Genomic DNA, 16,294 nt, shown 5'->3' on the forward strand with positions numbered 1-16,294 from the left:
GAATCCCTATTAATTATTCTAGGATGTTTTGTGGTATATGTTGAAATTGCTTCAGTGGTTCTTAAAATGCGATTTCGTTTATATACAATGTAATTCTCCTTTTGTGAGCAGAACACACACACATACACATGCACACACTAAAACACTGGTACCTGTTGTTGATACCCCCCCCCCCAAACACACACAAACACTGGTACCTGTTGTTGAGCTAGATGGTCTGGATGGCACAGGTTCAGAGGAAGGCTGCTCAGAGGCGGTCTGTTGTGTTGCCATGGAGACATCTGCCGTGTACGACTCCGTCCTCGAGGGTTTGGTCGGTACCATTACCGCCTCAGTTGTACCTGTGACACTAGGCTTGGTGGGCACAATAATGTCTGTGCACAGAAAAATAACCTCAAGTTTACATCATCAATTAGCATCCATACTCCCCCCTACACACAAATGAAACCTCAAACAACAGTACTTAGGGCTACAAATCATTAATGATTGTATGCTGATCTGGGGGATGACATCCAACATCCTTCAGATTTCTAATGAGCCATTTTTTTTTTTGCCAAAATATTTCCTTCAAAAGATGTACTGGTCATTATTAGGTGGTATACAATCTGTAACTCGTCATTATTAGGTGGTATACAATCTGTCACTAATAATGTCATTATTAGGTGGTATACAATCTGTCACTAATAATGTCATTATTAGGTGGTATACAATCTGTCACTAATAATGTCATTATTAGGTGGTATACAATCTGTCACTAATAATGTCATTATTAGGTGGTATACAATCTGTCACTCGTCATTATTAGGTGGTATACAATCTGTCACTAATAATGTCATTATTAGGTGGTATACAATCTGTAACTCGTCATTATTAGGTGGTATACAATCTGTCACTAATAATGTCATTATTAGGTGGTATACAATCTGTAACTCGCCATTATTAGGTGGTATACAATCTGTCACTAATAATATCGTTATTAGGTGGTATACAATCTGTCACTAATAATGTCATTATTAGGTGGTATACAATCTGTTAGTAATAATGTCATTATTAAGTGGTATATAATTTGTTACTAATAATGTCATTATTAGGTGGTATACAATCTGTTACTAATAATGTCATTATTAGGTGGTATACAATCTGTAACTCGTCATTATTAGGTGGTAAACAATCTGTCACTAATAATGTCATTATTAGGTGGTATACAATCTGTAACTCGTCATTATTAGGTGGTATACAATCTGTTACTAATAATGTCATTATTAGGTGGTATACAATCTGTCACTAATAATGTCATTATTAGGTGGTATACAATCTGTAACTCATCATTATTAGGTGGTATACAATCTGTCACTAATAATGTCATTATTAGGTGGTATACAATCTGTCACTAATAATGACATCATGGAAATGTAAATCGAGCCTAATCAGGTCATCGTCGCTAATTATATCATCAAAATGTAAATCGACCCCCACTTTGAATCAGGTTATCGTAAACTTGTATTGTCAGATAATGTCGATGAGCCTTTCTGCACCTCTTATAACAATCAATCATTAAGTTATAGACATTTATCTCACTTTCAGAAATACGAATGCATGGTGTCGATATATGGTATACAAAATGGGTAACTTACCTGTGCATATCTTACAGAATTTACGACATGTCGTTTCTGCAATTTTACGATATGAGGGATCCGTGCACAGTGCTGTTGGAAGCTTGTCACATTCCTCATAATCCCGGCACTCCGTAGAAGCTACGTAATAAAAACTCAACGTCAAGTGGAATATTAAATGATCATTAATTTCTGAACCAATCAATAGTATGTCCAAGACTTAAATCTGTCCGGATAAATGTTATCTATTGAAAATATGACAAGACTTAGATCTGATCAGGTAAATGTTATCTATCTATATTACAATAAGACTTAGATATCATCAGGTAAATGTTATCTATATTACAATAAGACTTAGATCTGATCAGGTAAATGTTATCTATCTATATTACAATAAGACTTAGATATCATCAGGTAAATGTTATCTATATTACAATAAGACTTAGATCTGATCAGGTAAATGTTATCTATCTATATTACAATAAGACTTAGATATCATCAGGTAAATGTTATCTATATTACAATAAGACTTAGATCTGATCAGGTAAATGTTATCTATATTACAATAAGACTTAGATCTGATCAGGTAAATGTTATCTATATTACAATAATACTAGATCTCATCAGGTAAATGGTATCTATCTATATTACAATAAGGCTTAGATCTCATCAGGTAAATGTTATCTATATTACAATAAGACTTAGATCTCATCAGGTAAATGTTATCTATATTACAATAAGACTTAGATCTGATCAGGTAAATGTTATCTATATTACAATAAGACTTAGATCTCATCATGTAAATGTTATCTATAATACAATGAGACTTAGATGTCATCAAGTAAATATTATTTATCTATACCACAACAAAGCTTAGATCTGATCAGGTAAATGTTATATCTATCTATATTACAATCACAGAAAGAAATGTGCATCATAACAGCCTGAGGGTATATCTTGTGGATAATTTCAACAAACGCAAGTCATTTGTACAGTGAAGGGACAATAAAAATCCCCCACCTGTACAATATCCACAGAGAATAAAAATCCCTTACCTGTACAATATTCACAGACAATAAAAATCCCCTACCTGTACAGTATCCACAGGTTCTGGGACAGTTTGTGAGGGCCCAGGTTTTAAAAATTCCACTACAGGATTCTTTTGAGTATCCAGTACAGTTGATTGCATCTTTACAGTCTGAAAAAGCCAAAATGGATTTCACTAAAGAATCATTAACCCATCTTCCTCTCAGTTCTAACGCTCAATATCTGAAAAAGCCAAACTGGATTTCACTATTATAGATTCATTAACCCATCCTTTCTCCCACTACTAACACTAAATATCTGAAAAAGTGAAAATGGATTTTACTATAAATTCATCAACCCACCTCCCTCTAATTATTAACGCTTAATATCTGAAACAGATTTCTGCACATACATGTACTATAAATGTGTATACATTTAGGGTGTACATGTAACTTGTTTTCCATAAATATGACATTACCGTACAAATGATCGAGATCATGCACTTGATCATTATGAGATATAGAACTCCTGTATTTTGTGAATTGATAGTAATATAAAAGAGAAAGGAACCAACTTGAGAAAAAGTTAATGTTAATTAAGAAAATAAAATATGGACCAAATCTATCCTTCAGATTCGTTATACATATATGTAACACAAGTTTCTATATGTCTACAAAGTTAGATATCTATAATTACCATTTGTGGGTAGGACTAGTATTGTACTAGATATCTATAATTACCATCTGTGGGTAGGACTAGTATTGTACTAGATATCTATAATTACCATCTGTGGGTAGGACTAGTATTGTACTAGATATCTATAATTACATTTTCCTGTGGGTAGGGCTATTTTTGTACTAGATATCTATAATTACCTTCTCCTGTGGGTAGGACTATTTTTGTACTAGATATCAATAATTATTTTCTCCTGTGGGTAGGACTATTTTTGTACTAGATATCAATAATTATCTTCTCCTATGAATGGACTATTTTTGTACTAGATATCTATAATTACCTTCTCCTGTGGGTAGGACTATTTTTGTAGTTACAGGAACCTGCCCTCCAGTCGGTTTATTAGGTGATATTGGGGGTAGAGTTCCTGTTGGCCCTGGGGTGGGGGTGTTGATTGCGGTGGGGGTAGTGGAGACCGTAACGTGCGATGGGACAGGGGGCTTGTTCGGTTCCAGATCCTGTGCAGGATCTGAAAATATAAAGCATAAAACAACATATATTCATTAACAGACAATCATTGTCACCTGTGTGATGAATCATCATACAATCGCTTTCACATGTGTAATGAATCATCATACAATCATCGTCACCTGTGTAATGAATCATCATACAATCATCATCACCTGTGTAATGAATCATCATACAATCATCATCACCTGTGTGATGAATCATCAGACAATCACTGTCACCTGTGTGATGAATCATCATAGATCTCATCAGGTAAATGTATTATATCTATATTATAATAAGACTTAGATCTCATCAGGTAAACGTATTCTATAATACAACAAGACTTAAGTAGATCTCATCAGGTAAATGTATTCTATCTATAATATAGCAAGACTTAGATCTCATCAGGTAAATGTTATCTATAGCATAACAAGACTTAGATCTGATCGGGTAAATGTTATCTATAGCATAACAAGACTTAGATCTGATCGGGTAAATGTTATCTATAGCATAACAAGACTTAGATCTGATCGGGTAAATGTTATCTATAGCATAACAAGACTTAGATCTCATCAGGTAAATGTTATCTATAGCATAACAAGACTTAGATCTGATCAGGTAAATGTTATCTATTAAAGATATGACAAGACTTAGATCTCATCAGGTAAATGTTATCTATAGCATAACAAGACTTAGATCTGATCAGGTAAATGTTATCTATTAAAGATATGACAAGACTTAGATCTCATCAGGTAAATGTTATCTATAGCATAACAAGACTTAGATCTGATCGGGTAAATGTTATCTATAGCATAACAAGACTTAGATCTGATCAGGTAAATGTTATCTATAGCATAACAAGACTTAGATCTGATCAGGTAAATGTTATCTATAGCATAACAAGACTTAGATCTGATCAGGTAAATGTTATCTATTAAAGATATGACAAGACTTAGATCTCATCAGGTAAATGTTATCTATAGCATAACAAGACTTAGATCTGATCGGGTAAATGTTATCTATAGCATAACAAGACTTAGATCTGATCAGGTAAATGTTATCTATAGCATAACAAGACTTAGATCTGATCAGGTAAATGTTATCTATTAAAGATATGACAAGACTTAGATCTCATTAGGTAAATGTTATCGATAGTACAACATGACTTAGTATTAAACTTTTCACTGTATAATCCTATATACAAAGTTGAACTCCTCATGGAGACCCCCCCCCTCCGGACATCAGGATCACAGTATGAACAAACTTATAATTAATTATCCACGCTTTCTTAGAACTCTTTCCTTATGAAATAAAGATTTTTTTCACTAAATTTTCTAGCATGATTAATTTTGTAATATAAATGATCACATTTTGAATACAAGCCAGGGGCTAAGTCGACAATTACGGTCAGAATCGAAGTCGTGAATCCCGTGGGGATCCGGGTGAGAATAGGTCCTCAGTACCCCTTGCTTGTCGTAAAAGGCGACTAAAAAGGGACGGTCCTTCGGATGAGACCGCAAAAACCGAGGTCCCGTGTCACAACAGGTGTGGCACGATAAAGATCCCTCCCTGCTCAAAGGCCGTAAGCGCTGAGCATAGACCTAAATTTTGCAGTCCTTCACCAGCAATGGTGACGTCTCCATATGATGAAAAATTCTCGAGCGGGACGTTAAAACAAAATTCAATCATTCAATCGAAGTCGCGACTTGTGGTGGCAAAATCAGAAAAAAAAGTTCGGACAACGCCAACTCAGCTGAGCTGCAGCACATCTCTGGAAGAACCTTCCAGATGACATCAAGAAGTCATCATCTCTTTAAGTTTTTAAAAAAAAATGTCTTAAAACTCATTTCTAAAAATTAGCTTTTTAGATTCTACATATTGTTACTTGTATAAAACTGAGACTGTTTTAATTATCAAATACCAAAAAAAACAAAAAAAAAAAAAAAAAACCCCACCCACTTCAGCTATCTTTTAAATCTTAAAGATAAAAGATATTACGTCATTCTGTCATTTAACTTCATTTAAATCTTACAGATATAAGATATTATGTCATTCTGTCATTTAACTTCATTTAAATCTTACAGATATAAGATATTATGTCATTCTGTCATTTAATTCTTACAGATATAAGATATTATGTCATTCTGTCATTTAACTTCATTTAATTCTTACAGATATAAGATATTATGTCATTCTGTCATTTAACTTCATTTAAATCTTACAGATATAAGATATGATGTCATTCTGTCATTTAACTTCATTTAAATCTTACAGATATAAGATATTGTCATTCTGTCATTTAACTTCATTTAATTCTTATATTGTCGCATTCCTCTTCTTTGTCTTGTAAAGCGCCCTAGAGTAATTTGTTTTATATAAGACACTATATAAATGTTATTATTATTATCATTATTATCATTATCATTATTATTATTATCATTATTATTATTCATTTCATTCAGTACAGAACGGTCCGTTGTACAATGGCGATTTACGGGAACATTTTGTATGCTCCTAGATCAAAACTTCTTTCAATAAACATACATAAAAAATCAGGAGTCAAGTTATGAACTGAGATTCTGCAAAATTATAATTTAAAATTTCATTTACATTTTCCTTGTTGCAATTTTGAATCAATTATAAATTGGACAAAATTGTTATGATAACATTCTTGTTATGTAATGAACAAACTACTGCAAACATTCGATCATAGATTATTATGATGACCATTTTGGTAAATAATTGATATAGTCCTTTTGATTCTTAATTCTCAATAAACATCAAATGCAGACTTGGATCCTCCCCTGTGATACCACATACACACTTAGATCTTCCTCTATAACATCACATACACACTTCTAGATCCTCCCCTATAACATCACATACACACTTCTAGATCCTCCCCTATAACATCACATAGAGCTTAGATCCTTCCCTATAACACCACATACACACTTCTAGATCCTCTCCATATAGCACCACTGTACTTACAGACACACTCATTGCACGTTTTTCTGCAGTTTATCCTCATGTAGGCGCGGAATGTGACGTTGGTGCAGGCCCCAGGGGTGAATTTCCCGCAGCTCACGTCCAAATCCACACATGGAGGAAGAAAACCTACAAAACGTCATCTATAAAATAGTCATATCAGACCTACAAGTTAAAAACATCGCAAATTCTCACGATATTTGTAACAGGTCTACACGAGCAACACAACATTGAGAATTCTCACGATAGTTACAACATGTCTACAACAAATAACATAATATCTAGAAAATATATACATTGAATGGGCGGACCCCTAGATCTACATTGAATGGACGGAACTCTAAATTTACACTGAATGGGCGGATCCTTAGATCTACATTGAATGGACGGAACTCTAAATTTACACTGAATGGACGGATCCTTAGATCTACATTGAATGGACGGAACTCTAAATTTACACTGAATGGACGGATCCTTAGATCTACATTGAATGGGCGGACCCCTAGATCTACATTGAATGGGCGGATCCCTACCTGGACAGTATCCACATCGGAATGCACAGTTTTTTCTGGCCCAGTCCTCGTAATCGCCGACACACTTCTCGTCTGGGTAATACCAACAGTTTAATCTATCTTGACACCATTCTGACACTAAAAACACAAAACCACGTGTAATACAAAATACTAGTCCCATCTATTATGACCTAGAAAATAATGTACTTATGAATACCTACAAATATTTTTAAATATCCAAACATATAGGCTTATATATATATATATATATATATAGATAGATAGATAGATAGATAGATTGATTGATTGATAGAAAGATAGTTACTTTTCGCAAAAAATTGTTAATCTATCCATGTCATCAAACCATAAAATAAAACAATCGTCAAGAAATCTTTTCTATTTCGATTTTATGATTTTTGCATCCTCTTAGCCCCATAGAGTTATTATTTGTTGATGAAGTTTTTCTTCTAGGTATCCCAGGGTTAATGTTGCCCGAGTCTGTCAGAAGCTGTGGTTCTATTACATCTTTTAAATCAGCATATTTGCAGCATTATTTCTCAAATAAGTGATATATAGATATGATGTATATGTTTATTTTCCCCCCAGTGATATCGTGTGTGTATTTTATGTATATATTTTATATTATGTTAATATCTATTTTTCTATTCTCTCATTTATCTGTCTGTGAATATGTTTTATACAGTTTTATACAATGTACTGTCCGTAGTTGTCGTGCTCTAGACACTCATAAGAGGAACGCGTCTGTCCAATTCAACTCTTTAATTCTTAAAAACATAACTAAGCAATTTCACAAACCGCGTGGCTGAGGCTGTCAACATCAATTACTGACTTAATACTAAATATATAGCTTTCGCTGATAGAGCACATTCCTAAGTGTGGGAAAACATTTAATCTGAATGAACTATTTAAGATATAGACATTACATCCCTCTTCACCTTAGACAAAAGCAAATTTTTAAAATTTTAGAAATGACAGCCTGTTGATTTAAATTTTAAAATGCTAACAAACTCATTTTTATAACATCAAAACAAAATTATTATAATCTAATAACTAATCTAAGAAGTCAGAAAATTATAATAAGTCAGGTCCCTTTTTTTCCTCAAGTGGTCACATAGTCTCTTAGATACGCAGGTGGCTTGTGTTCCCGGGATGGTCTTCCGGTATCTGTGACAGAACGGTCTTTATCAGATTCATCTCCGGATTCTTCTGCGCTAATTTCCGGGTCACGCGATTCTGTTTCATTTTCGCGGTTCGATATGAATTTCTTTACAGCTGTGCAGTTTCGCTTTACTGATGATCCATTTTCATCTTCGAGTGTCACTGCATTCCTGCATTTCTCCCTCACGACAAACTTTTCAGGCGCGAACTCGGTTGACAGCTTATCGCGCTTAGGCTGACGTTGTACAACTGTGTCGCCAATTTCAACTTTGGACTCTACGGCGCCACGCCTCTCGTCCGCCCTTCTTTTGAATTTTAATTTCTGTCTCGCATCTGTTTCTCGTAACTCTTGGTGATCGATCCTTTTACTCATCTCTGGTAACTTGGTATGGATTTTCCGGTTATACAACAACTCTGCAGGGCTTTTTCCAGTTGTAGAATGCGGGGTCGTGCGATACGCAAGTAAGAACTTTGGTAATTCTCGTCTCCAATCTTTACGTTCCGCGTTTGCCGCCTTTATAGCTTTTAGTAATGTTCGGTTTTGCCTTTCTACTTCCCCATTCCCTTGCGGCCAGTATGGTGTGGTCCGAATGTGTTTGATACCATTTAAATCCAGGTATCCCTTAAACTCCTCCGACACAAACTGTGGTCCATTATCACTCCGCATGCTGTAAGGTAAGCCGTGCCTTGCGAACATACTTTCAAGTTGGAAAATGATCCTCTCACTAGTTATCTTCTTCATTATGGCTACTTCCTGGAATCGGGAGAAATAGTCTATAACGACTAATAGGTATTCCCCAGAGGGAAACGGTCCCATAAGGTCTATAGCCAGACTAGAGTTCGAAATCTGGACTGATCATAAGCCACTGACCTACATTTACTCTCCAAAGTCAAAACCACCAGCCAGGATCGAGCGATGGATTTTGCGACTACAGCCTTATAAGTATAAGATCGTCTACATACCTGGACCAAAGAATGCTGCTGATGCTCTATCGAGATTGAGCCGAAATCGGGTTGGTCGAATACGCCACATTGCAGAGGAGTACGCGTATTTCATCGCAGAAAATGCTGTACCAAAAGCACTGACCATCCAAGAAGTTCGTCAGAAAACATCGGAGGACCCAGAACTCGCGGAGATTATGAGGAAGATCAAGACGGGGGACGGCCGTCTGAGTCCAAAATTTCGTACCGTGGAGGCGGAGCTTTCAGTCGTTGACGGAATAGTATTACGTGGATCGCGCATCATATTGCCCAAGTGCCTCAGGAGGCAAACAGTATCCCTGGCCCACGAAGGACACCAGGGTATTGTCCGGACGAAACAGAGACTAAGAGAGAAGGTATGGTGGCCAGGTATCGATATAGAAGCCGAGCGATTTGTCAGAGCGTGTCATCAATGCCAACTTTTAACAAACAGCAATAGACCCGAACCAGTTCGAACAACTGTTTTACCTGACGGGCCATGGCAGGATCTGGCTATAGACCTTATGGGACCGTTTCCCTCTGGGGAATACCTATTAGTCGTTATAGACTATTTCTCCCGATTCCAGGAAGTAGCCATAATGAAGAAGATAACTAGTGAGAGGATCATTTTCCAACTTGAAAGTATGTTCGCAAGGCACGGCTTACCTTACAGCATGCGGAGTGATAATGGACCACAGTTTGTGTCGGAGGAGTTTAAGGGATACCTGGATTTAAATGGTATCAAACACATTCGGACCACACCATACTGGCCGCAAGGGAATGGGGAAGTAGAAAGGCAAAACCGAACATTACTAAAAGCTATAAAGGCGGCAAACGCGGAACGTAAAGATTGGAGACGAGAATTACCAAAGTTCTTACTTGCGTATCGCACGACCCCGCATTCTACAACTGGAAAAAGCCCTGCAGAGTTGTTGTATAACCGGAAAATCCATACCAAGTTACCAGAGATGAGTAAAAGGATCGATCACCAAGAGTTACGAGAAACAGATGCGAGACAGAAATTAAAATTCAAAAGAAGGGCGGACGAGAGGCGTGGCGCCGTAGAGTCCAAAGTTGAAATTGGCGACACAGTTGTACAACGTCAGCCTAAGCGCGATAAGCTGTCAACCGAGTTCGCGCCTGAAAAGTTTGTCGTGAGGGAGAAATGCAGGAATGCAGTGACACTCGAAGATGAAAATGGATCATCAGTAAAGCGAAACTGCACAGCTGTAAAGAAATTCATATCGAACCGCGAAAATGAAACAGAATCGCGTGACCCGGAAATTAGCGCAGAAGAATCCGGAGATGAATCTGATAAAGACCGTTCTGTCACAGATACCGGAAGACCATCCCGGGAACACAAGCCACCTGCGTATCTAAGAGACTATGTGACCACTTGAGGAAAAAAGGGACCTGACTTATTATAATTTTTGTCCTTAGTGATTGTACAATTCCTTACAATGTGGCCCTTGCGCCCGCAACGGAAACACGTGACATCCCTCTGTGAACTTTTCTCACTCCCGTACCTTTTTGGGTGATTCACCGACGGTCTGACAGTATTAACATCAGAGTTTGAAAACGTTTCACTGCCCTTAAATCTGTCTGCTTGCTCGTCTACAATTTCGCCAGCTCGGGCTATATCCATCGCGTTTTTCAAAGTTAGTTCCTTTTCCTTTAGGAGCCTTTTTCTTAATTTTGACGATTTGCACTTTTCAACGATTTGGTCGCGAATATTGTCATTTGGCTTTTCAAACTCGCAGGTCACGGCCAACTTGCGCAGCCTAGTCACAAAACTGTCGATTTTCTCTGTTTCACCTTGTGCCGCATTTCTGAACAAATGGCGCTCGAACGCTATGTTCCGTTTTGGTTGAAAATACTCATCCAATTTCGTTTTAGCGCCCTCCAAGTCGTCTCCCGTATCACCGAGGGTATCGAATATTTCCTGAACTTCACTTCCCGCTGAATGCAGAAACAGAGCCCTTTTTTGCGCTTTATCTGTAATGCCGGACGCTGTTAGGTAGAATTCAAAAGTTTTCTTCCATTTATCCCACCTTTGTGAGACACTGGTTTGGTCACCATTTACATCAAACGGACTTATTGCAGGTAACTGCAATGCCTTTGCCATTGTGCAATTTTTTTTTATCCTCGTCGCCAATGTACTGTCCGTAATTGTCGTGCTCTAGACACTCATAAGAGGAACGCGTCTGTCCAATTCAACTCTTTAATTCTAAACTACATAACTAAGCAATTTCACAAACCGCGTGGCTGAGGCTGTCAACATCAATTACTGACTTAATACTAAATATATAGCTTTCGCTGATAGAGCACATTCCTAAGTGTGGGAAAACATTTAATCTGAATGAACTATGTAAGATATAGACATTACAAGGACCACAATGTAAACTAGTCATTTGTACTAATTGTGCTATCCTGTCTAAATAAAAGAATTTATTATTATTATTATAATGTGGCATATATATATATATATATATATATATATATATAATAACAGTAGTACTATGACCATTTTTGAACACATTATTTTCTTTTTCTGTTTACAATCAGCTTCCCCCTTTTAATTACTTTGACCTTCATAACAGATTACTTACATGTAAAACCCATTGATCAGTTTCCGTGATTCTATGTTTTTTGCACGTCTACCCTAGACATGATCAGTTCGGGAATGTCTGATGTTGATTCATTTTCCTAGGCTGCTTATTCTTTGTTTTTGTTTGGAGTTAGTCCACTTTGATTACTTATTCAAACTTGTTATTTACATTATTTTTCTTTCAAATTTTGTTCATTTCTTATTTCATTTTTATAGTGTTCATTCATTTTCATAGTTTTTTTTGTTTGTGTTATTTTTTTTTTTTTGATTTTTTTTTTGTGTGTGTGGGTTTTTTTTTTTGTGTTGATATTTTTTTTTTTTTATTATTATTATCTTTTATAAATTATTTAAGAATTAAGTAATGCAGAGTTAAAACAGAACGTAATTGGGTTAACTCGTTCCACTTGAGATTAATTAAGTCTATTTTTATCACTTCGTACATTTTGGATCAGCTCTTTTGACGAATAAGGCATATCCTAATTCGCTCCACTTTTAACATTGATTGGCAAGCCTAAAGACCAAAAACATGTAGTCTGCGTTGTAAATACGTTTGTAGATTAGTGTAGTTGTAGTGTAAGATGTATTTATATATAGTTTTTGTTATCATGCTCTGTTGATACTGGTCACATTATTTAAATCTTTTCGTTTGTCCTGAAGAAGGGATTAAAAGTGATATAGTGACATTGCAGATACTGCAATTATTGTTATCATTCAGTACAGACAGCTGTGAACTAGAAGTTTTCCCCATGCATGTGACGGGACTGATTCACATCGAATCCTAGCAATACCCTTGACCTACGTTTATTGCCCGGGCCACACCAGACTGCCTTAAGTAACACCTGTGGCAATTATGAATACCTGATATTTCTCCATTATTGCACAAACACAACATGGAATGGCGGAATGAATATTAATGTTGCAGACGAACAAGGTGATCCTCTATTAAACTTTGGAGAGATAATTCAGAATTACAGTGAGTGATGGATTACCCATAATGCAATACTGACCTGGGTTGTATGGAGTGGTAGGAATTGTTGGCACTGAAAACAAAAACATTATTCCAGAAGTGAATTTTAATAATTAACACACACACACACACACATTCAAGCATTGAGCAGTTAGACTTTGTAGATTATCAATACGTAAAATATATTCAAAGATTTTTTCTGCAATATACGAAGTTATAACATATAGCTTGTTTGCCAACTATCTATTTTGTATTGCTTGTAGGAGTTATGAGATTGATCACTGTTCGTTATCTTCACCTTGCATATAGACCTTTATAATTGTTGCTTTTCCAATTGATATAATTTGAATGTATGACATCATCAAAATCTGTGCTCTTCAGTGACGTGACAAATCACATTACATGAATTGGCTACCCTGGCTTTGTAGAGACTGATTCCCATGTATGAAAGGTGAAGATAACGCACTCCCACAAGCAATTCAAAATAGAAAGTTGTGAAAGCACGGACTCCTGGTCACACCAGAGGTGGGATCAAGTGCCTAGGAGGAGTAAGCATCCCCTGTCGAAATGTAACACCCGCCATGACCCCTATATATAGAACAGGTAAACGGAGTTATCCGTAGTCAAAAGCAGTGTGCCAAGAACGGCCTAACAATCAGTATCTCTACAGCCCAGTAGCTAAGTACTTCGTTACTAGCTTGAAAATACGGATGTATATTTAACTGCTGTTATAAAATTTAGAAATTCATTTCAAAATTAAGGATTATCTCCCTCATGCATAGCTCTTATCCTTTGACGAATTTGACTCCACTTTTTTGGCACGCTGTTTTTGGCTATAATAGCTCTAAAAACTTCATTGTTATTTCGGATTTCAAACATTTCGGTTGAGCATCACTGAAGAGACATTATTTGTCGAAATGCGCATCTGGTGCATCAGAATTGGTACCGTATAAGTTTTACATGAAACACGTCACACAGCATTTGACCCAATGATAGATTGTATTGGCAAACTAGATCGTTATAACGACTATAGAATTTGCAAAATGCTGACTTTAAACGAGACTGTTGAAACCCCTGCACCATCATCTTGTTTGTCAGTAGCCTGCCTCGATTTAAAAAAAAACCAAACAAACCAAAACTTACCATACACAGGACAAGGTCTTGCGTATCGAATCAGTTGAGAGATATAAACACTATATGCAGGTGATAATGGAATATTGCTTCATAAATATGGGAAGTTGACGGAAATCATCCTGTTTGTCATAAAGTTGAGTTGTCAGTTTGCCGTTTAGAATGTCTACTTTCAATAAAATATCTAAGTATGAAGCAGAAGTGGACGACTCTCTGGTGTCTTTTATTTTGAGTTCACTTCATGTCGAATTGAGGGCCACAGCAAGAAATTTTTTCTTCTCACGTAGAAGTTTTTGAATAAATCCTGGTTCATAGGAATATAAAAACAGGTCAGCTAACAAAGGAGCACAATTTATTTTTCAATTTGCAATTCTAATGTTCATTTTCCTTTATTGCATCATCTTTATTTTGAGGACAAGAGAATGAAGAAATCGGTGACACACATTATATCTATTACAGGGTGTCAGTGTATGTTTTATTTCTAATAGAAGAGTGATATCTGTCCTTGGAAGGCCAACTGCTATTCCCATAGAAGTCATGTGACTCGGGATTTCAGAGTATTGGAGGGAAGATCAAGCTTCGACTATTGTGAATGGTAAAGAAGTTACTGTCCAGTAATTACGAATCGATAAATGAGTTACTGTCCAGTAATTACGAAGCGATAAATGAATTACACGGCAATGATAAACCACGTCAGAATTAGAACTAGATAGGGAACACTGTTTTCTATGCCTTATTTGTAATTTGTTTAGGGGTAGAGTATATAAAGAGGTAAAGTCACTGCATACATAGCACTTATACTCAGACTTATAAAACTAGCCAATGTTTAGAAATGAGATAGTCCTGGGATATGACTGTCCGACATTGAAAACAGTTTTCTTACAGGTTTTACTTGTTTGTAGTGTTATGATTGTAAAACGAACTTTGTCATTTAATAAATATTACCACGGTGACAACAATATTACCACAGTTTTACCATTAATACCATGGTTTCACGATTACGACTACACCATTATTACCAGGGTTACACCTTAAATACCATGGTTACGCCATTATTACCATAGTTACACCATTATTACCATGGTTACACCATTATTACCATGGTTATACCATTATTACCATGGTTACACCATTATTACCATGGTTACACAATTTTCATCATAATTACAATGACTGACCTGGAGTGGTTGTGGTAGTTGTACTGGACACTAAGTACTCTGTTGGAGCTGAAATATATCATCATTAACATCAGTGTTAGACGAAATATGTTATAACTATCATCAGTAATAAAAGAAACAAAGCATAATTACCGTCAGTATTCAAACCCGTGTAATAATATATATATATCATAATTACCGTCAGTATTTAAACCTGTGTACTAATATATATATATCATAATTACCGTCAGTATTTAAACCTGTGTAATAATATATATATATCATAATTACCGTCAGTATTTAAACCTGTGTACTAATATATATATATCATAATTACCGTCAGTATTTAAACCTGTGTACTAATAGAAATATATCATAATTACCGTCAGTATTTAAACCCGTGTAATAATAGAAATATATCATAATTACCGTCAGTATTACAACCCGTGTAATAATAGATATATATCATAATTACCGTCAGTATCTAAACACACGTAATAATAGAAATATATCATAATTATCGTCAGTATTTAAACACATGTAAAAATAGAAATATATCATAATTATCGTCAGTATTTAAACACATGTAATAATAGAAATATATCATAATTACCGTCAGTATTTAAAGACATGTAATAAAAGATATATATCAGTATGTAAAATACTCAAATCTGATTCGCCGAGAGGCATTTGAAAAAACATAATGTTAAACCCTCTGAGAACAGAAAGCACGTTTTATGTTATCCTCAACTAAATGCAATATTTATATAATAAGTCATAGTTAAGATGTGGTACCTCTAGGTAAATCATAGTTAAGATGTGGTACCCCTATATAAGTCATAGTTAAGATATGATACCTCTATATAAGTCATAGTTAAGATGTGGTACCTCTATATAAGTCATAGTTAAGATGTGATGTCTCTATATAAGTCATAGTTAAGATGTGGTACCCCTATATAAGTCATAGTTAA

General features: G+C 35.6%; 1 protein-coding gene across 3 annotated transcripts in view; it reads right to left on the bottom strand.

The window, feature by feature from the left end:
* Window positions 1-16,294, bottom strand: part of LOC125674517 (mucin-2-like) — a 36,330-nt gene that overhangs the window by 14,464 nt on the left and 5,572 nt on the right. For all 3 annotated transcript variants that reach the window (XM_056159329.1, XM_056159328.1, XM_056159327.1), the window contains exons 4-11: window positions 15,345-15,392; window positions 13,076-13,108; window positions 7,343-7,459; window positions 6,813-6,938; window positions 3,655-3,840; window positions 2,704-2,811; window positions 1,635-1,754; window positions 198-374 (exon numbers count right to left, since the gene is read on the bottom strand). In XM_056159329.1, the coding sequence (XP_056015304.1) occupies window positions 198-374; window positions 1,635-1,754; window positions 2,704-2,811; window positions 3,655-3,840; window positions 6,813-6,938; window positions 7,343-7,459; window positions 13,076-13,108; window positions 15,345-15,392 (915 nt within the window). The remainder of the gene's footprint in view (window positions 1-197; window positions 375-1,634; window positions 1,755-2,703; window positions 2,812-3,654; window positions 3,841-6,812; window positions 6,939-7,342; window positions 7,460-13,075; window positions 13,109-15,344; window positions 15,393-16,294) is intronic.

Source organism: Ostrea edulis, chromosome 3 (genome assembly GCF_947568905.1).
Source record: "Ostrea edulis chromosome 3, xbOstEdul1.1, whole genome shotgun sequence".
Classification (NCBI taxonomy): Eukaryota; Metazoa; Mollusca; class Bivalvia; order Ostreida; family Ostreidae; genus Ostrea; species Ostrea edulis.